General features: G+C 41.8%; 1 protein-coding gene across 1 annotated transcript in view; it reads right to left on the bottom strand.

Annotated features, from left to right (window-relative positions):
* lgr4 (leucine-rich repeat containing G protein-coupled receptor 4) overlaps positions 1–23,141 on the bottom strand; it is a 38,151-nt gene that overhangs the window by 6,138 nt on the left and 8,872 nt on the right. Inside the window, exons 2-15 of the mRNA XM_030093006.1 lie at positions 21,824–21,895; positions 15,751–15,822; positions 14,794–14,865; positions 8,483–8,698; positions 6,896–6,967; positions 4,442–4,510; positions 3,690–3,761; positions 3,382–3,453; positions 3,220–3,288; positions 3,067–3,138; positions 2,286–2,351; positions 2,132–2,203; positions 1,973–2,044; positions 1,761–1,886 (exon numbers count right to left, since the gene is read on the bottom strand). Of these exons, the coding sequence (XP_029948866.1) occupies positions 1,761–1,886; positions 1,973–2,044; positions 2,132–2,203; positions 2,286–2,351; positions 3,067–3,138; positions 3,220–3,288; positions 3,382–3,453; positions 3,690–3,761; positions 4,442–4,510; positions 6,896–6,967; positions 8,483–8,698; positions 14,794–14,865; positions 15,751–15,822; positions 21,824–21,895 (1,194 nt within the window). The remainder of the gene's footprint in view (positions 1–1,760; positions 1,887–1,972; positions 2,045–2,131; positions 2,204–2,285; positions 2,352–3,066; positions 3,139–3,219; positions 3,289–3,381; positions 3,454–3,689; positions 3,762–4,441; positions 4,511–6,895; positions 6,968–8,482; positions 8,699–14,793; positions 14,866–15,750; positions 15,823–21,823; positions 21,896–23,141) is intronic.

A 23,141-nucleotide genomic window follows, 5' to 3' on the forward strand; every position in this document is an offset into this window, starting at 1 on the left:
GGAATTACAACAGACATACGCCCCGTATACAGACATTGTGACACTTTACAGCACAAACTGCGACACCACTGTAGATCTATAAACAACAGACGCTGTAGATATATAAAGAATAGACGCCGCATCGACTGCTATCTTGGAGCAGTCGCCCGCTCTACTGTTATATGAATGAAAGAACCGGCGTTGCCATGGATTTTACCGCCTGCTGCTGGAGTCATGGCTGCTCCCAGGGAGAGAAACTCATTCGTTGGCTGGAAACTCAGACATCATTTTGTATCTAAGTCAGACGAGGCCCAGAACTTCTCTGTGTAATTTAAATTCAGCCTCCCAGCTGTGAAAATGCTCTCAACATCCAGGGACTCAACGTCAAACCTGAAGAAACATCTACAGGTATGAAACACACCTGAACTCACAGTGAAGCTAAAGTGTCATTAGCCTGCTAACCTGTCAGTAACCTGCTGCTGAGAACCACAGCCTCACCAGGCTGAACGCAGAAGAATCTGATGGAGCCAATAATATCTTCAGCCTGGATGGAGGATTTACTGGAGACTGAACGTTACCTTCTGTCACTGAGGAGTGAATGAAGTCTTGAAAAAATATTGTGCATGGCCTACCTGAACACAAAATACTGCCTCACTTGTATTTGTATTGGATTACATTCTTAAAGTAACCCTCTCAACCCTGACAGAACATCCCAGAGTCTAAATATCCTGCAGGACAAAGTAGAAAGTATCGTCTGTGTGCAGATATCTGCCTCCTCTGATAGTGTTTCATAAAAACATCTGGATGTTTCCATAGCATGTCCGCAGCGGTGGAGGAGACAGACTCACCTGGGTTTCTCATCAGCTGAAAGAGGAGGAGACCGCGTCTGTTTTTGTACACATTCGTTCATTTGTCTCAAGTTTGAGATTGTGCGGCGCAGCATGAGAGGTCGTGTTTTATACATCAGTATTTTGGATTAAAGTAACCTTTTGCCCTCTTAGAGTAACAGTGACTTAAAGATTGAAGGGCACAACACACTGAAAACAGTTATATCTGAGAAATGTCGCATTTTGGATTTGTATAATGTTTTTTTTTTTTCTTTGGTGCACTATGAAATTCACAATTTTTTTGTGATAAATATAAAGTAATTCAACTTTTACATATGAACTGCCAAGAAATGTAAAGCCAGAATTTCTGATGACTAATGATGTTCGACACTGGAGTGTGAGACTACTTTAACTTGATTCAGAGAGCTCTACGAGAATAATCTGAGCTTCTTTTTCTGAAAAAAACAAAAAAAAAAAAAAACCTTTTTTTTAACACAAAACCATCACAACTACACAGCAAGCTACATTTTACAGGGCTCAAACGTTTTACAGATCAAATCTTGTATGTATAAAGACCGGGATTAGGACCTGGATAAAGACGTCATTTTCACTGCCATCAAAAAAGTTTCACCTCCAGTGTTTTACAGAATTTGAAAGGCTTGTTAACAAAGACAACTTGGACCTGAAGCAGCTTGTCCAAATAAAATATGTTTTTAGGGGATTTCATAGCAAACTATTCCATTTCTTATTTAATTGTTGATTAGTGTATTATGTCAGTGGGGTTTTGATTTGATTTTGTGCCTTGTAGGTGCATCTCAGTCTCTCTGATCTACTGATCTTGAATCAGTTGTGTAATCAATGCTTCACACTCTGTGGTCTCTCCAGTGCCTGCTGGTAATCTGTATCTTACATCCGCCCTGAGAAATGAAAAGCAGAGCGGATTCGGTCTCTCACCTGAGTTTGGGGAGGTTCTTCGCAGTCAGCACATTTTTCATCTGTGGGTTTTGTGAGAGTTTCAGCTGACTGAGGGAGCTCAGTCCAGATGTGGGAATTACAGTCAGGGAGTTTTTACTCAAATCTCTGCGAATGTTAGAAGACACGGGATGTTTAGCTTCGTCCCTCACAGTCTGTCAGATCGCATAGCGTCACCACATGGTGCTACTTACAGGTTGGTGAGCGCGGTGAGGCTGAGAAACGCGTCTCGGTGGATGACGTCGATTTCATTTATACTCAAGTCTCTGCGGAACATCATGACAGTAAAGTCACAATCCAAATAAAGCCCGAGCTGTGTGACTGTGCGTGCGTGCATTACTGAGCAGACTCACAGTAAACGCAGAGCGGAGAGGCCTTGGAAAGTGTCCCTGTCAATTTGTTTAATGTGGTTGTTCTGAAAGCTTCTGTATAATGGAAACAAAAAATTAAACATTTAATTTACATTTCAAGTGATGTGTGAATCCATGTTACGCATCCGACACTCACATCTCCTGCAGCCGCACACAGCCCTGAAGAGAAGGCAGCCGCTGGATCTCATTGTAGGACAGATCTCTGGAGGAGGAAAACACACTTTAATGACAAGATCGCCGAGAAAGTTTAAATAAAGCTTGATAATGAAGCGCTTTAGCTGCTAGACATACTTTACTGTGTTGCAGCTGATCTGTAAACATTTTAATGTCCACTCTTTTATTCCGATCTTGAGATGGCTGACTGCATGCGGTGACATATAATTCTAATAACCTTAATTCATGGACTGTATGAGGTTAACCAGTTTGTCACATTTTTTAACATGAGCTTTTAAATTTTTGATATTTTAATTCAACAGGAGACATTTTATCATAAAAAGACATAATAGCTAGTTCTATTTCAACTTGTGAATATTCATCAAGCTTCACTGAAATGATTTTGAATAGTCTGAACTTCAGCACCACCAATCAGTGGAGTGAAACTTCAATCCGACAAAAAAAAAAAAAAAAGACGTTCCTACAGCTGTGGCTTGAACACATTTTAAATACTATCGTCTGAAACATTTGTTAATGATCTGTGGGGATGTAAATGGTAAATGGACTACACTTATGTATTGCTTTTTACCCTGCACTGACAGAGCCCAAAGCGCTTTACACTGCAATATCACATTCACCCATTCACACTCACATTCACACACCAGTGGAGGCGGCTGCCATGCAAGGCGCACAGTCCACCCACAATGTGGGTAGGAGAAGGTGAAATCATTGCTCTAAGGTTTAACTTCAGCAAGGTTTCTTACAGCGTCCGCAGTAACTTGAGGTCCTCACACAGATCAGCAGGTATGGAGGAGATCTTTGTTCCTGACAGGGTCCTGCAAAAGTTTATCCACTTGTGAATTTATCATCACTTAACTTTGTACTAAAGCAAAAACTCTGACATGAAATCCACTCACAGACTCTCCAGATTATTGGTCAGGGTGAGGATGGGGAAGTCCTGCATCATACTGGCCCCTCGTAACATCCTGGCGCACACGATGGGAGGGAGGAATGATTAAAAACAGCAGGGAGGGGGCTGCTTTGTTCCTGTGACCACCGAGTCGGGGGGGGGGACTTACAGGGAGTGCAGGTCCGACAGGTTCTGGAAGGCCGAGGCACCGACGAACGACAGAGGGTTGTCATAGAGGTGTCTGAGGGAGCAGAGCAGGGGGAGAGTTCAAAGCAAAGCATTCACTGTGCGAGAATGGCACCATCTTCTGGATGCTCGTCTTCTGAAGCCTGAAACTTCCTTCGCTCTATAAACTGAGCGTGTGCAGATCAAACAGCAAGCGGTGGAAACATTACTCTGCGGTATACAGGAGTCCGTCTGCGTGCGATGTGTGTTTGTGACTGGTGTGAGTGGCTCAGCGGGAGAGTTTGACCTTACATGGTTCGCAGCAGGGGGTTGTTATGGAAAGCTCCTTCCGGTATGGAAGCAATACCGTTGCTGTGAAAGCCACTGCAGAGGAAAGGAGTAGGAGGAAAAAAAAAAAAAAGGTCAAGGACACAGTGAGAGGAAAAGTTTTCTCAAATGAACACCCAACATACACATTATTAATTATTACACACGCAAAACCAAGTTAAACTGTAACACTAGAGTTACTGTCAAATCATGATCTCCATCTTTATCTAAGCCTGACGGCCAGAAGCTCAACAGTCACATTAGTGATGTTACACTAACCACATGTATGATTTTGAGAACAAGTCTGTATCTAAACCAGCGGGTTTCAAAAGTCGAAGTGTGCAAGAGGAATTCTAAAAGGGGTCAGGGGTCAAGTTTTGAGAGAAAATTCATGATAAAAACACACACATGGAGATCACAACCATTAATCACTTCAATTAAAAAATGCATTCAGAAATGAATGGAAATTAGGATTAAAAAATGAGCTTTAGTGCAAAACGTCAAGTGTAACAGTTACAGACCATATATAAAGACCGAATATCAACCAATAGAAGAGCGACAGCAGTTCTGCATGTCAGCTTTTGTTTTACGATTATTTATTACCAACTCGTCTGAAAAGTCCACTTTCTTCAGTCGGTGAAACATCCAGACACAGGCCTCCACTGTGAGTTAAACAGTCCTTGACTTGAGTAACAATGTTTCAGTCGGTGTGCAGAGACGCACAGCCAGATACTCACAGTTCCTTCAGTTTGGGCAGGGCCTCGATCGCTTTGGGAAAAACCATCAGGTTGTTGAAGTTAAGATCTCTGGACAGAGAGGGACACAGGAAGTCACAGTGATTTTCTCACATTATGACATGAATTTTTCTTGGTAAACATAATTAATGCTCCACGACAACAAAAATGTCCCTTTCCACTATGCATCAAAAGTCAAACATTTTAAAGTATGGTGTGCAATTACTGTTTTTTTTTTTTAGGTATAGCATATTTTATGATGTTTTAAATTATCTGATAGTTTCTTTTCCTTCGCACAACTGTGATTTAAACACATTCTGTCAGTCTTCAGATCATTCATTTTTGTGCGATAAGAAAAATACTCTGTGGCCTCCTGAATTACAAAACAAACCGTCCAGTGAAGTTGTATTCATAACTTACTGGAACTGCCTGCTCTCCTCTAAATTTAGCCATCGGTGTAAAATTCCACAGTTTCAGGAGACTCGGCTGTGGTTCAGTTGGGAGAGCTTTCAGCCCGGAGGTTTGACGCCCTGCAGTTGTGTTGAAGACTCACTGGTCGAGACACTGAACCTCAGTTTGCTCCAGTCTTGAGCCGTGTGCACCTTGCATGACCCCGGTGGACTCGTGAGCGATGGGTAAATGTGTTGAATCTTAACAATCAGACTGCTGATTCGTAATGCATATATTGACAGCTATTCACCATTTAGTCACAAAATAGTTTTTAGAAATTGAGCCTAGTTCTCTCCATTTTACGCGCATTATAAACTTAATATTTGACTGTACGATTTTTGTAATCACAAACCAGTCGAACAGAGAACTGTGAACAACTCAAGTCCACAAATGAGGTATTCACTGCTGCAACAGTGAGAAAAGTAATAACTCGGAACAGTGGGGTTTTCAGGAATTGCAAACGCTTGATAAATAGAAAATCTGATTTGTTCAAATTCAGTTGTTCCGCTGTTAGCAGTTGGTGAGACTTCATGAAGTCAGCAAAAAGCCATAACGCTATCTGGAAACTTATAATGTGAGCATAATGAATGATATAACACATTCCAACGGTGGGTGTCAGAGCTTTGTTCACGACACGGCTGTAAGGACGCCACACAAAACACAACAGAACAACAGTCAATAAAATTAATTCAATAATTAAACTAAGAAGGAGCTGTGAAGAAAAACGGCTTGGCAATCTTCAACTGGTATTATTCAAATAAATGTATATTAAAAAAAAACCTGCAGGAACACCAATGCATGTTGAATTAACCATAGTAATCTCAAAAAATAAGAACATCATCAGATAATAGCTTGAGTTTTTCCCATTTTCACATGACGAAATAACATGAAAATATAAGACAACCCTCCCTTCACCAATCTCATATCAAAAAAAAAAAAAAAAAGGTTTTGTAGATCTAATTTTGTTTGATCTGATTTGAACTGTAATTCTAAACATAAAGATAATGAAAAAGGCCTATATGTAACAACTGCCACACATGGGCAAACCCTCTTTACAGTGTAACTTCCCACATGTACCTGGTTACACTGTCATATACAGTCTCTCTGCTGGCTGCTTTCAATCCAAATATCATCGCTCTCAGGCCCGGCTCGACTTGCTCCTTTGCTTTGTGCGTCATTCCAATGTATTTGAGATGCAAATTTGAAAGCCTTGTTAACAGCAACAGGTTTTTACAGACTGTATGCAGCAACCGGAAGACACTGTGCGGTTCTTCTAGGAACTCGACATAACACCGAAAGCTTTTCAGACCAGTTTCCATTAAAAAAGTTTTTCTTTTTTTTTCTTCTTTTTTTCCCCAAAGGTAGTTTTTATGATGGCTCTCATGACTTATATGAAAACTAACAATAAAAACAAAAAAGTGTTGAAATATTTCAGTATATCAAGAATGAAGAGTTTCAGTCTTTGAATTAGACGGAGGGAAAAGAACGATGTGCAGTGGCCATGTGTGGGTTCTGTCTGGGAACATAATATAAAGCATCTCAGTCAATGAGCGGCTCTTTCTCAGCAGCAGGTGTCTGTAGGCGTGAGTCTGTCTCTCTGTGGCGATCCGGTGACCAGTTCACAGTGTACCCTAACTTTTAGGAGACGCACCGGTATTTTACAGAGGGATTTGCAACTGAAAGCCTCGGGACGTGCTCCGGCGTCTCCAACAGGTAGGTGTGTCTGTGTGTGTGTAGAGCAGCAGTTTATCTGTGAGGTGCAGCCCAGCTCTGAAAGGTCGTTCATGACTGCGTGGTAGCAGGAAGTGAACAGTGGGAGGGCAGATTTGATAACCATCATGTACTTTGCTCTATTTATCCTGGAGCAATTAAAGGAGGAAGTGGACACAATGATGTCTGGAGCGCTGAAGCAGAGGTGGGCGGGGGAAGCTGTTGGGTGCACACAAACCCGAGCACAAACACATCTCTCACACACGCACACCTAAAACAGCATGAATGTGCACTTACAGTGTCTCCAGGTTCACCAGTCCAGCGAAACAATTGTCTCCGATCTCCTTGATTCTGTTGTTATGGAGATGTCTGGAAAAGTAAAAGACGTTTTACACACATTACTCACATCTGGGAGGCTTTCAAACCGAGACAGATATGAGACCGTGTGTCAGCCTTTGTTTATAGACATCCCACAAATAAATTCTGACTGCGCACTATGACCAGTGAATCAGGTGTGTGTACTGTTCGTGTATACACGCTTGGCTTTTCATGCTTAATAGAAACAAAGTCTTTTCTTCCTGTTTATCCTGACATGTTTATACTAACCCTGCAGCAGTACCACTCAATGCCTGGGTGTATATTTGTGTGTACAACAGCAGCAGTGGGGGGGGGGGGGGGGGGGTGGGGGGGGGGGAATGCGAGTTTGGAACAATCCCTCAGAGCTGTAAGGCTCCACAAATTCGCACTAGCTGCAGTGATGGACGGCTTCAGCATTTCTCCGCAGAAAAAGAAACAAAACCAAAACTGCTCGGAGTGAAGCAACTTTTGTCAAAAGTTCATTAGCATTCATATTTAAACCCCCGATGGCACATTCGCTGCAAAAGTGCCTGCGTGCGAAAACGCAGCGGGGCATGAGCAGCAGCCCGTTTTGTTGACTTATTAACTTGTAAGCTGTGGAAATAAATACTACAGCATGTTTGTGTTTGGGGCTGATTTGCAGGCGCTCTGAGGATACACTCCGAGCGGGAGCAGCACACGAGGAGAGGTACTTTGCATTGATTTGTGGTGACAGAATGATGCAGGTGATGTATGAAAAAACTAAACAGGAATAACAGCTTGCTTGAATTAAACGCAAGCACGAGCAATGTGTTCAGACTGTACTAACTAGATGTTAATCTATTCGTGCAGAGTTTTAAGCTTAGTAACTACAGAATCACAGTGTTTCACATTAAAACGCTCACTTGTTCGGTAGAAAATACAGCCAGAGACAAGAAACTCCACTGTGTGCACACTGTAAATGAGTGATGCGTTCTGTCATTTTAACTTGGGAAACATCCTGATCTTCTCAACACCCAAAGCTTTTCCCTTCTGCTGTAACCGCCCCAGGTCATGTTAGTAAACACACCAATGCTCTCGGTAGGTGCACTCAGTTAATTACAGTTTTTAAAAAGAAGTCCACCAGCAGGTTGTTCCAGCTCTGTTCGCTTGTGTATACGTCTCCGGAAAGTGCATGTAAATCCTCCCGGCTGCTCTGAACAAGTTCACGACCAATGACTCAGACACCAACAGCTTTTTTTTTTCTTTTTTTCCCCCCTGCAACTGAAGCCTTGATTATAATGGAAAATATTCCAGTTTTGCAATATAATGTAGGTGATTCAGGTTACTACTGACTATCAGTGGATTGTTGCAGGTTTAACTCAAAGGAGCACAAGAGTGTAATTCACAGATGTTGTTTGGTGCCTGTAACGCTCATTATCCCCGCACCCAGTGACACACAGGCCCTTCTGGCAGTCAGATATACAGTAAACATTTGCACGTCAACACCTCTGAGAACATTTTCATTTCGAACCACAATTAACAAAACAGAAGCTTGACAAAACGTACAGCACGACCAGGCTGGTGAGGTTTGCGAAGGCGTTGTCTGGTATGTACAGGATGCGGTTGAGAGCGAGCGTCAGCGCCTGAAGGTTCGCCTGGTGTCTCAGACATCCAACGGGGACTTCTGTCAGGTTGTTATCGTCCAGCCACAGATGGCGCAGCTGCTGCAAGCCTTCAAAGCTGTTGTCAGGAACCATTGTTATATGGTTTGCATCCAGGCGCCTTCAAAACAAAGACATCACATTAATTAATTGACTGTAAATTGACAACATTTCACCCTGTAATGCAGTAAAATCAACACGAAACAAAAAAAACATAGACAAGATTTTGAGCTTTTTGTACCTGTTATGCAGCACAGCTGAGATTGGAGTCATATTTGGTCTAACATTATATAAATACTGTTTTATTTGTGTTATGTCAAAAACCAACAGACTATGTCAGGATGTTCCTTCACAACTTTCCACAGAGGGTCACTTTTTCATGTGGGTCATATGTATTTCCAGCATGTTAAGTTTGTCCATCAGTCAGGATGTATTTAGTGAAACCATCACATGGTACATTCAGTGACAAGTGTTGCAAACACACTTGTGAGCACTGCTGGCTGCTGAAGATGTAAAGAAACTCCACTTCATAACAGAGATCATGGGAGTTGCAAATATTTTGGGAAAATATTTTGTTATCTTACAAACACTGCTTTGACAACTGAAAGTTCTTGCAAAAATGTGATGATATATGGCCACAGTATGAGATGAAGACATAAGAAGTGACTCTGCTGCAATGCAAAAACATTTTCGGGTCATCGAGAAAATCTATCACAATAGACAATGAAACACATTTTACCATAACATAGCTTAATATGAGGTGGCCGCATAAAAATATTGCACAAAATTCAACAACTTAAAAATCAACTGCAAAAGACTTTTCTGCCACAACGTCAATATATTGCAAACTCAAAACTATTTTAAAATGCTCCCAACCAACACAACTATTGAAATAATTCCTACTAATGTGTGTCACATGCATCAACACAGAGAGTAAAATGCTCCACATACTGACACAAATCAAATAGAACGGAAATAATTTACTAATCCCAAAGGAAATTATTCACAGCCTTGACCACACAGTAATTTAGAGTAAATATAATCGGGTTAGATTTGCTACAGAAAACAAACTCAAGGTCTTAATTAACAGGGAGAGAATAAGCCCTTGTTTGTTTATGATGTTAACTATGCACAGACATGTATTTAAAAAAAAAAAAAACTCTTTTCTCCCCTCTCAACAAAGGGTCCATCGATGGTCTCCAGCTGCTGCAGAATGATTCTGACAGGCTGCTGGCGAACTCGTACAGATCCTGTCATATTATTGCTGTCCTGGCCTCCTTACACCGGCTTCCCTTTAGCTCTGCAAGCAACTTCAAAATCCCTGACTCAACATTTAAAGCCCTACATGGTGAGTATACATCCGAGCACCTGCCCGACCTGCTCTGCGTGTAAACGTCTGCCTGCTGTCCAGGTCTGCTGGGTGTTCCCCCACCAGGATCACCACTCGAGGCTTTTGAGTCGGTTGATTATGAAACGTGCTTCTGCTGGACTCGCTGGATATGCCTGAGAAGCACCTTAAAACATATCTGTATTGGCAGGACTTTACCAACTTCTGTTAAATCCAATTATTTAATTGTATGTACTTATATTTGTGTACGTTGTACGGTTTCTCTTTAGGTCTGTAAATCAATTTGTGGGATTTCTCTGTGAAAGCTACTTCACAATTTATTTTTTTCTATTTAGAGTCACCTTTCTTGGCACCCAAAGACACTGTTCAAACATTTTCATAAACACCAAAATTCATATTAAAAATAGTAAAAACAATACAAGACACAGGGCAATTGGCATCACAAGGAATTTGCTGTTTTGAACAGATGTGTTTCGAGTTGTAATTTGAATTGAGAAAATGAGTCTATTTTTCTGAGTTGGGATGTTCGTGAATTCCAGAGAATTTGGTGGTGAGACAGGAGACTCAACCGGGAGCCAGTGGAGCTGTTGGAGGACAGGAGTGATGTAGGGGATGCAGGGGCTCTGCTGATGAACCCTGGACTAACTGGAGTTTATGGAGGGATTTGAGAGGGAGGCTGAAGAGGACCGAGTAACAATAATCCACAGGAAGTGACGAGGCTGTGGACAAGGCTGGCGGCGGCGTGGCGAGTGAGGAAGTGGGGGGGAGACGATTGATGCTTTGTAGGTGGAAATAGGCAGACCGGGTAATGTTATTGATCTGAGATTGAAAACACAGAGTACTGTTGAGGATGACGCCCAGACTCTTAACCTGGGCGAGGGTGAAGCCGAGGCGTTGTTTATGGCGATAAAAAAGCTGTTGCTTTTGGGCCAATGAGGAGAACCTTTCAGGAAGTTTCGGGTGAGCCAGGTTTTTTTTTAAGTCAGCAATGCAATCAGTGAAGGAGGCGGGCGGGAGATTGGATGAGGCAGAGCAGAGTGTCATCCACACAGCAGTGGAAATAATAATAATAAACAACCATGTTTCATGGTATCCAGCATATGAGCGTTATTAATGTACCTCTGTGGCGACCGCTGAAAACCCATGGAATACACGTTTGTTTTGAAGCAGTGATATGAATGCACCTTTTCACCATCACCACGTCGTTTTCTCCAGCTATCCTCCCTAACAGAGAGTCTCACCCTCCCTCAAAATTCCTCAAGTGTCTGGCCTGGAAGAAAAACACTTTTGATTGACATTTAGCTCTCCAAGGCTTAATCCAAACCAAGTCCTCACTCTGCCACAGCATATGACTTCTGCTACAGACCTTAAAAACCTTCACAGGGAGAAGACATCTGGTAAAAAGAACGAAGAGACACACAAAAAAAAAAAAAAAAAGATGGAAGCGAAGGACAAGGAGGAGGGACAAAAAGGAGTAATAACAGCTGGAAGTTTGACGTTAAGCTTGTTTCTGCAGCTGGATTCATCCCTCCATTGGTCCCTGTCAGAATCAAAAGGCACAGCGCTGGATGGAGTGCAGCGAATGAAGCCCAACGCAGGTTATGGTGTCAATGAAGCCGTCATTCGATAGTCACAGTAAAACAATGATAACTATGAAACTAAGTGATGCAGGAGACCGTGCGGTGACCGACAGCGGACATTACCGAAACACACAAGCTTCTGAAAAACCAGACAAACACACGAAACGAGCGAAATTTGCAACAGATCTACTAAAAAAAAAGCTGACCTACATTGGCTTTTTGCTTTAGCGCACACAAATACTGCAGCAGGAGCAAAGTGTGTGACACGAGTAAATCCAACCCAACATGACCTGAGAGTCTTCAGTAAACAATTTCAAAGGTTTCAGCTGTTATTCTGAACTTGGAGAGTGAGTAAATTTCTTACACAAGTCATTATGTAAGGATGAAGAAGACCAACCTCTAACATATCGTGCTGACAGCACATATTTACTCGTTCAGAAGTATTCCAATGTCAAATATTTGCACTACTAAAGCAGTCAACATGACAACAAATCCAACCAGAAACCTGGTGTGGAAGCTGCGTGAATGGAAAAAAAAAAACACATCACAATGTGTTTTGTTGTGTTTAGGATATTCTTCAATAAATGTCATTTTTCTTGCTTTCAGAAAGGTTTTTAACATGAATCCTGCCGTGTGCTGCTGAACACATGCACTGAAGTTTCAAGCTTATCATGCTCTTATGCAGCTCAGAATTGGAATAGTTGCCATTTCACAGTTTAGAGAGTTCACATGACGATAACAAACAAGAAATACGGTCGCCTACAGCAGTACTCCTGTCAGAGTCCAGAAAAGAGACAAACAAGCTCATCATCACATACATCAACCCAGAGGGGAATTAAATAAACTTCAGAAAGCACAATTTATGGGTGCGCTAAATTCATGTGCATTTGCTGTACAGGCAGTACTTTGTTTTCTGCTGTTAGCATGACTAACAATGGTGCGAAGTGTTGTGAGAAAGCTTCACGGTCACGGACGGCAAGACTGTTTCATTTAAAACGGTTCTAATATATGTTGGTGAGAATGAACAAAAATAGGACGACTGTAACTCATTTGTGCAAAAAGAGGGAACATTTTGTAACTTATTCCAAAATCGCTGCATTTTGGAGCTGCTTATGGGAGCTCTGTGAAACTCTCCATTTTCCTACTGAGAAGCTTGCAGTTTGATCATATTCAGATGCCTCATCAGTACAATATGGTCACACTGTGGAAATGACAACTTATTTAAGCAAGTTGACTTGTTTTGGATTGTGGTTTGTTTCAACACTGACACACATTCACCAGTGTGAACCAACCAGTGCTACTGAAGTCATGGGATCACTGGGATTTTTCATTTAAAAATCAGGAATGTGTGTAGAAAGTTGTTTGATTTTTTTTTATATTATTCTAAACCAAAACTAACATAGCAATAAGTTAAAACACTGGTATTTCAGGACGACTAATACTACAAACAATAATCATCATCATCAGTACAGTCTCATTGAGAGTGAGAAATCAGCCCAACCCAGTTTGTTCTCATCTACCAACATAATTCTGCAGTAACTTTTTTCTTTCTTTTTAAATACATTTGCAAGACAAAGCATTTAGCTCAGGGCTTCTCTGCCCTGGTCCTCCCGGTCCAGTGTCCTGCGTGTTGTACTTCACTCCCAGTTGCAACACACCTGATTGCAGTAAGAGCTCGTTACTGGGCTTCTCTACAAGCATGGTGAAGACTGAGGAGAGCTGAGGCTGGGTGAGAGCTGAAACATGCAGGACACTGGGCCCCGAGGACTGTTGAGAGGCCCTGATTTACATGTGCGGATACATCAGCAGCCACTGTGGCAGTTTCATTTTATTACCTCCAGCCTTTAGGCCACAGAATTTCAAAAATGATCTCCAAAGTGAGTAAATTAACATTGCTTGTCTGACGGCAGCCATGATGATTGTGGCATTTTACTCTGTTCAGATATTCTGGGTAAAGTAGGTGAGCCATTAGTCACAGGGAGCTTTTATTGGATATATTTACATGCACTTGAGGGCCAAGACAGCTCAAGTATAAAAGACTTTGAAACAGTAACGTACAAAGCTGAATAAAATTTTTCGTCACAACTACATCACATTAACAACTGACGTTTCTGAAGGAGCAGAATTGGTGTTAAAGTTGACAGCACACAGCCAGTTTAAACTACATGGGTTCAGCATCATGACTGGATTGGTGACACACTGATTAAAAAAAAATATATATAATCTCCACAACAACTGTGAGGGTTTTCCTCATGGCTAATACGCTGTACAGGAAGGCCCACTAGAGATACTAACCCCTCATGCACACTGGCTGTAGTCCGGCTCCGGTCCGGTATACCACAGCACTGTGACTCACACCACCTGCGGTGTCTCTGCAGTCCGCTGGGGAAGGTTGCCAGATCTGTCGTTATCCCCCGTAAACACTAGGAACCCCGTTTTACACAACAGAAAGCAGCCCAAACCGCCATCTCGGTTGAAAATGCACGTTAAAACCGTATCTGTATGATAAAAAACACGTCATAAACACATAATCGTTTCATCAACCCGTCCGACATGTTCAAAAAAGACGTTTGATTTGGCAGAAACCCGCCCAATCTGGCAACACGGAGCTGCTCCGGTCACAGAGCTGTTTTGAGCCATTTTGGTGTCATTTGACTTTTCAGCAATGACGAAGTACAAAAGCGTTCATTCTTCTAAAGCGCATAATGACTACATGACGTTGTTTGTTCTGTATTCTACCAGAAGAAGTAAAAAAATTGAATATTAAGGCAAAAACATGACACAGATTTTATTTTTAAGTCACTTATTTTGGAACACGTATCGCATTTCCTTCCGGCACCCGACTTGCTTCTGTTTGAATTGACGCGGTAGGGCTGCGGCATCCGGAAAAATAGGATCCTTGCGGAAAGAGATCGGAGCTCCGCAGAGGCTCCGGAGCCGGACCGGAGCCGGACTGCGGCTGGACCGCGGCCGGTGTGCACCACAGCATTGATTTTAATGACTACGGATTAGCTGCGGTGTCCGGACCGCAGCCGTTCCGCAGCCGGACCGCATCCAGTGTACATCGGGGGTAAGACTCTGAGTGGACGATGCTCAACATGTGCACGTGGTCTTTTATTCCTTTGCTCGTGGGGTCCAAATTATGTCAATGTATTCGGTCACCGTGGCTAAGCTTCGAATATGGGGTTAAGAAGGGTATCATACTAATTTGAATGCCTCTCAAAGATGGCACCGTGTGTGTGTGTGTGTGTGTGTGTGCGTGTGTGTGTTATCCTGTGTATTACTTACAGAGACTGGAGAGAGTGAAGGTTGTTGAGCGCTGCACTGGGAACTGTTTTCAGCTGGTTATTCTGCAGCATCCTGAAATAAAAAAAACACCATTTTAAACTGAAACTTAAGTATTCTTAATCCAAATATAATAGACTTAGAAGATAACTTCAAGATTAAGCATGCTAGAAAAATTTCTGAGGTCCTCCTCATAGCAAACACTGTCACTGTTTATGTGGCTTTGCACTGGTTACAATTACCCCCTTTAAATGAGACACTGGCTTCATGGAGGTTTCCTAAACAAATATAGACAACTGCAGACAGTCAGTGGAGTCTCCACAAATTGCTGCCGGGGAAGAAAATTTACTCTTTATGTGTAAAGTGTTTCATTTCATGACTTAACGGTGCATCGCGAAAATGTAAAACTGAGTTTATGTGTAAAAATCTGAACACCAATCAGACTTTGTTGGGCTGTGCTGGGTCAAAAAAACTACCCTCATTTTATTTGTGTAGCTACAACTAACAAGAGTAAATCTCTTGATATGATAAGCACTTGTGATGTATCCGTTATCGGCCTTGTATCTAAGACCTCACCTGTAGATAAACAGGACTTTGAACTGTTGGCTCGGAGCACAAGAAAAACAGGGCAGCTCTTTGTGTGCTGCTCTGAGTGCCCGACTCTGTGCAAGCATACTGGGGCGCGTTGCCCACTCTAATTTATGCCATACAAATTTTTTTTTTTTTTTTTTAAACAGCGCTTGTACACAATTCTCTCTAGGAGGTTTTTCATACACGCACAAGCAGAGATGGAAAATTGCATTTAGACTATTTCAAGAGGATGTCCACAGAGGTAATAAGTGGCAGCACCACAATGTTACCACAAATTGCAATATTTACTTTCTCCCCCAGCTTGTGGAAAATTTCACACTGTGTGTGCGTGTGTGTGTGTTGACATTGGCAGACGGGGTGCGTGCTTACAGGACTTTAAGCTGATGGAGTCCAGACAGGGCTTCGGGGTGGATGAATGACAGGTCATTCCCTGCAAGTCGCCTAGGTGAGAAAAATAATTTGAAAATTATTTTCATGACATTCCTAAACAATACCAACATCAGAACCTTTGAAGCACGTTATGAAACGGTTCAACGAAAAGGCAGCAACAACCCCGGGGAAAAGTAATGGTTAAGAAAGAAAAAAAAAAAAAAAACAGCATGAAAAGAAAAAAGAGAAAAAAACTTTCTTTCAACGAAGTTGCTCGGTGGTTAAAACTCTCGCCTCATGGTAGGGTGGAGTTTGCATGCACAGGTACACTGGAATCAGTCTGTAGTTCAAAAACATGACGAGTCTCTGTGTGTGTGTGTGTGTGTGTTACTTTGTGTTGAAATAGCAACCTGTCCAGAAAGTATGGGGTAACATGAAGAGATGGAAATGAAACAAAAAGAAATCTAAGAAAAACTCTTAATTGAACCATGGCAAAGCTGTGCCTTGAAAATACGCGTCTGAGTCCCAAACTATAAAGTTGAGAGAATGAGTGGGAGATTCATCATTTAAACAATCTGAAACTGCAAATTTAATGAAATATCGGGACACCAATAATCCGGCACATCTGTGAAGAACAAACTCCACATTAAATTTTCCATTAGTTCTAAGAAAAAGTAGACAAAAAGCTGGAGATGCCAACTGAACCACATTCACCACATCAGGAAGAGTGAAAACTACGATAGTAGAGCTACATCATACTGTCACGAACCAGTGATACACTGAATTGTGTCTTCAGAGGGAATGGAAAAAAGTTGGAGCCCGATCTCTTCAGGCATGCTGGCATATTGATCACGTTTAGATTTCACCCTTTTTCTCCAGAACAACCTAAGGAGACACTTGAGGATATGAAGGCGTACAAAAGCAGACTTTCAGTATTTGTGAAATGTATAATTGTGCAAAACTCCAGCAAGCTTTAAAAGTAGTGTCAGTAACATCTTAACATCAAATATAAAATACATCGGAACCAACAGAGGGAACATAAAATTGGAGTTATGTGCTTGTCAGCTTAAAAGACAAGAAATATTTTAGCGTAAGGTGAATAAGGTAGTTTTTTTTTTGTTTTTTTTTTAAAGGAGGGGGTCCTCTTCACAGGAAGCCTTTCAGTGTATCAGGTTCCAGCTCTGGAGCTGAACATGAGGCCTGGGGTGTCAAAGACGCGACTGTGCCACGGCCTGTTGTCACTTCGTCCGTCACCCATAAGAGATTAGAGCTGTTCCTGGATATCCCCTCCTCAGAGGCCTTTCTGAGTCCTCCAACCCCCACAAATCAGCGACCCCCTCAGAGAGTGACAAATAATTCACAGAATACAAGCAGTTATGTAACATTTTGTAACATTTATCATTAAACAGCTGCTTCAGCGCCTGTATGAATTACTTGAGGCTGGGGGGGCCCCTCCCTTTCCTGTTGGGAACAGGAAGTATATAGGAAACAGGGGTGTAAATAAGCAGGGGACAGACTGACTGGGACACAGAGACCAAGTATACTATCTGGCCTGAGAGATTAGCAACAGATTTATCACCCTGCAACGTGAGTCAGGCCAGGCTGAATTCCCTGCAACAAGAGCTGCTGGGTGTGAGCCTGAGAACCAAGGCCGACTGTGTGTGAGGACCACATGTCAGTTATGAGGACTTGAAACAGGTCTTTTGCTGGTTGGTCAGAAATTTCACTGAATTAGAGAGACAGGGATATTTAACGGGAAACTCTGTGGCAGAAGTAGTCGACCAAATCTACGCCCCAAAAGACCCATCACTCCAACACCTACCAGAACTTTACTTGAATGAAACAACTGCCTACTTTTTCCCCATTTAAAAAAAAAAAAAAAAAAACAGGGTATAATGCGGGTGGTTCTAGCATGAACCACAGTTGGTGTACAATTTGAAGTCTCCGCATTTTTAAGTGAGGGATCATTCCTTAACCGTTTAGAAATTTCTAACCTGAGCTTTTCACAAATGTGTAGATTTGTCTCTTTATTTTGACTCTGCCTGTATTACCTGTCACATCACAGTCCTGCTATAAATGGTCCTCAGAACGTTTCTCAACTTTAGTTGACCCACCGTTTGAGACTAAACAAAACAAATAATTCCAAAATCAAAGGTAACGATTTAAAAGTGAACCAAGTCAACACCTGAATGTAGACATACTGAATGTGTTAACTCAGCCACTACTTGTCAGACAAATGCATTCTCACATTCTAACTCCTGATTAATAGAGACCATGATGTGTACTTGCAGTACAGGTTATCACATGCATATGGATGCCTACAAGTTCAAGCTGACGTGACTCTTGGCAGAAGCAGTTGGCTGTTTTCTGTTGTGTTTTTTTTTTTTTTTTTGTCCAAGATAACTATAGATGTGATTAATTCAGTTTGACAATCTACGTGGGAACTTACACAATCCGGGACCTGTGGTGACTGTGACAGGTTTCTAATAGCCACATGCAAACATGGTTTGACAATCATCCAATATCTTTCAGGTTTCACAACATGAAGAGCTTCACCTCCGCTTCCCTTTCTCAGCAAATTCAGTACATGTTGCTCGAGGGCTTTCATGATTCTCAATGAGGAAAGACTAAATCCTCTCCTTGTGCAACACAACTCCCACAGGTCTGCTTCTTTCAACCATGATCTTAATAAAGTGAAAAAAGAAAAATGGGGACATGACAGCAGTAAAATTAGCATGATCAGTCAAAAAAAAAAAAGAGGAAAAAAAAGCTTCTTAAATTCAAACAAGTCAATTTTTCATTTTGGGAAACATTTATGGAGACATCACGACAAGGAGCTGTCTCCATCACAACAAGCTCCCACATGAGCAATACACACCTATTGGTATTCATTGTTGGTACAGGTAGCCTCCATAAGCCTGTGACTTTATCTTCTACATGCAAGTTGTCAATTATAATGTTAACGATAATTTACGATAATTGTGTATGCTTTTAACAGAGTCATGATGACGAAGGAGCATTTTCAGGCGCCTGTTTCCTGAAGTAGAAGTTATAATCAAAATGCTGGTTTAAAACTGAACATAACTGATGCTTTTGATACAAAAGTGTCTCTCCTGCTTGTAAATTAGGCTTAAATGTTTAACAAATGTCCTTGTTTTGAAAATGTTCCACATAGAAAAGACAGTGAAGGTAAATTGCTCGTCAAATATATGCTTCTAACAGAAGATGAAAATCACTTCAATGTGGGTTCACAATGTGCAAAATCAGCCACTCCTGTCGAGTTTTTAAGTCGCTTTGCTCCGATTCACGCCCCCGAAAGGACTCTGCTCCATAGCAACACAGAAAATCTCCCAGAAAATAAATTACACAGAAATTAAACAGTTATGCAACACAAAACATTACTGTTGACAGAAAACTTTACAATTACATAAATAAAAAAAAAAACGACTGGAGAGAGCATTTCAGACCCACTCCTCCTACCTCATAACTCCATAATAATAATTATTCCTCATTACAATCATTATACCGCTGAGAAGAAAAAGGTATGAGTCAGTCCATGATCCCTTCCATAAGTCCCACATACTTGAGTGAGCATACAGCAAAACGATCAGATGGGCTTCAGTGCCAACAAAGATGTCAGGCACTTCCACGTTTGACGAGTTTTTAAGTTAGTGTGAACTGGAACCACTACAGTCGATGCCACATTCCCTCTGACACTGACCTCTGGTCCAAACACAGTCCTAATTAGTGCAGCACCTTGTTTGTTTGCCTTCTGAACATGACGACATGAGGACCACCATGTTTACAGACGGTAAGGAAGGAAATATAAATGAAGCATCAAACCTTGGTTTGACACTGAGCCGGTGGTGTCAAACCTTGGCCCTAGCAGACCGGTCCTGCACGCTTTAATGCCTCCCTGCTTCGAAACACTTGGATCTAATCTAAAACCTCCAACAAAAGTTCAATAAGAAAACTTTTATTGCAACTTGGCGTGTTGCTACAGGAAGTGACCCAAAATATGTATGACGGGGTCCTTGTGGGACCAGTACTGGACACCCCTGTGTCAGGTCATGCTTTATATTTCAGGAGCAATCCATTTCACATTAGTCTTCCCATTCCATCAACTGCGCCGCAAGTTTGACTGAATGGGAAGGCTGATTGGCGAGAGAAATCCGAACAAAGCAAAGAAAGATCCAAACACAATAAACAAACAATAAAAATATAGTAAGAGCTCAAAAAGTTAAAGATACAGTCTAACATGAAGTGATTTATTTTTTAAGAGTTCTTTAGCCTTGTTTTGAAAGACTCCAAGTCGTCATGAGCTTTTCTGGGACCCCGTTCCAAATATTTGGTGCGGATAAACTGAAAGTGGAATCTGAATGTGTTGTTCTGAGTCTTGATACAGAAAGCAGGTTTTACTCTGATTACCTGTAAGGTATGAACTGTTCATGATGAGGACATAAAAAACACATTTCAAACTCGAACAGAGCTTTTAAGACCAGCAGGAGTAGTCTGAACACTATGTGGCTCCATCAATGCCATCACATTTCAAAACAAACTTTATGAAGTTCGCTTTTTACAAATATTAAATGAAACCCAATTCTAACAGATGCACTGAAAAGAGTAGGAATGTGTCATACAGGAACATATAAGAAAGAAACGTATGAGTGAGGTAACGTTGAGCAAGTTTCAACTGACGGTTTGAATTATTCAGTCAACAAAATGGATTATATCAGCGTGGACGTCCACATTTACCAGCTGATACATAAAGAGCCAGTCACTGGTTTCATTGAGGAATATAAAGGACCTGCTAAGGAGACCGAGAATACCTCTGTCATCACGTCTGCTGAGCTTTGTTGTGCCTTTGGCAAGGAAGAAAGAGTGTGCGGGGGATTGCGTGACTAAAAAGGAGGGAGTACTCCTCCCTTGTCTCGGCTCCTGTCCTGTATGAAGATGGCCCGCTCTCCTTTCTTCCCCTGATCTCTTTCTCTGTCGGCTTTTTCTCTCTCCCTGTTTTTGCCCTCCGGGCTCATGCTCCGGTTCACTGACACTACTGCAGCCCTACAGCAAAAAAGTCATCCACTAAAGTTCACAGAGACAGGCCTGCTGATTTCTTTCCAGAAAAAAAAAAAAAAAAAAAAACTAAAGGTTAAACCAACACACAAATGAACTAAGGGTTTCTGTCAATCAAAATACCTACCTTCAAAAAACAGACTTCTTCAACAAGAGTCTGTCAGTTTTGACGATTTAAGGCCAGAAAGAAGTCGAAATGACAGTGGGTGGGTTTTTTAGCCATGTTGCCACAGAAACCATTGTTTTGCCCTCTTCCTTCCTGACTTGCATTCCTCTGCACAATACGATGAAAAGTAAATTGCCTTTCAACAAAGCAGATTGGAGTGGTGCACGGAAGAGAAAAGGGTGACGATTCGACCAGCTGAAAGATAAAGAAAAACCTTAAAAAAAAAAAAAAAAAAAAAAAAAAATGGGGGGGGGGGGGGGGGGGGGGGGGCACAAAGCCAAGTGAGGCTGGAGCCGCTGGAGTGCGCTCACTCAAGGGTCATTTTGCATTCTCTCTCGGCAGCATGTTACCTGATATCAGGTAGACAGATTTTTATCTCCGACTCCCAGCAGCTCCGAGTGAGACAGCCGAGTATTTAAAGAGTAAAGAAATGACACCCACCAAGATTAGATGCATGCCACTCAACAAAGCCCCACAGCGGAGTTCTGCTGTTGCCACCCTGATAATCCCTTAAAAGCAAATATCAATGCAGGATGTCCCATGACTGCTGCCTAAATGCATGCCGATTCATCTCACCTTCTTTAATTGAGCTCGACTGCACCTTTTATAACCGCCCCAGTTCAATTCATGAATGCTGAGTGATTCGTTACCTCATGTAATACCACGCTTATCTCCTTCAGTGCAGAAGAAGAAGGGCATGTTGTGTACCTATACTCCGAGCTTTTACGGCACAAGCTCAAATACCCAGGTGCATATCATAAAGACCAGCCCTCATGTCAACGCCTCGCAGAGTAAATACATCATTATAAGGAGAAAAAAGGGGCAAGTACTCACAGTTCCTCCAGATAGGGGAAGTTTTTGAATACATATGCTGGAAGCTCGGTGATGTTGTTCATGCTCAGGTCACTGTCGAAACAAAAACATAGAAACACGGTTAAAGTGTCAGTTTCCCTATCCATTCAATGTGGTTGCAATAAAAACATGATTTTAAAATCGCATAGCATCATATTTAAAAAAGTGATTACTTATGGCTTTGCCGCTGGCATTTTGCTTTTTTGATTTTGAATTATGCTGTACAATTTTTCATATCTACATTCCTACCTTGACAATGAAGCCACTTCAGTGTCTGGTTTTGCAAAGTGTTTCAAAGTTTAACTAAACTGGTACAATATTGTGCGAGAGAGTGAACTTTGAAGAATTGCAGAAATAGTATCTGTGTAGGATTTGATTTATTAAACCACAGCAAACGTGCATACGACCCTGCTGAAATGTTTGCAGTCAAGATATTTATGAATACAATAGGACAGTTAGATTACCCGGCTTATACAGCAGCTGTACGCGTTTGACTGTGCCTGCATGACTGTAACCTCAACAAAAAAAGCCTTAAAAAAGCCCTTCTCTTTAGCCGCAGGGATATTCATTTTTCAAATCAACAAGTAAAGATAGGCATGTAGCGGCATGAAAAATATGCACACAGGACTTGATTTGCTTCCGCACCAAAATCTAATGGAAGTCTGTGTGTTCACAGCCTCATAAAGAATATTAAAAGAAAAAAAAAAACTAAAAAGGTGTGTGTGTGTGTGTGTGCTGCTGTAAGGAGAGCCTGTCTGTTTTCAGACTTTGACAAATAGAGGTCTGCCACTTTAAAAAGAGGGAACAAACAGGCTGCCTAAAGTGCACTGAGGAGACTTCTGCAGTGAAAGAAAACAGCGCTCCGGCAGCCTAATCTTGATGAGGAACTTACTAACCTGCTTCAAAGAAAAAAAACGCCCGTAGATGCCAAATGCAAAGAGATGGCACAATCAAGACTGATAAAACATCCACAAATAAAGCACCCCTCCCTCCCCTTTTACTCTCCAACTGGCCATCTTGAATTTCACTGCCAGATCTCTCCCAGACCTTGTGTGTGGGCCCCTGAATCCTGCAAAGGATCATATTGCCCTTCCTCCGCAGACCCAAATACACACATACACACACACACACACACACACATACACACACACCTTAAAAGGTGGGCCCTGACAGAACCCTCATCATCTCAGTGACCTATGTCCCATCTCCACTTACCTGGTTATCCAATTACTATATAGACTGTGCAGCTACAACAACACTTCCATCAACATCCTTCTGTTTTCTTTTTTCTCTCCACCAT

This window comes from Salarias fasciatus, chromosome 1 (genome assembly GCF_902148845.1).
Source record: "Salarias fasciatus chromosome 1, fSalaFa1.1, whole genome shotgun sequence".
Lineage (NCBI taxonomy): Eukaryota > Metazoa > Chordata > Actinopteri > Blenniiformes > Blenniidae > Salarias > Salarias fasciatus.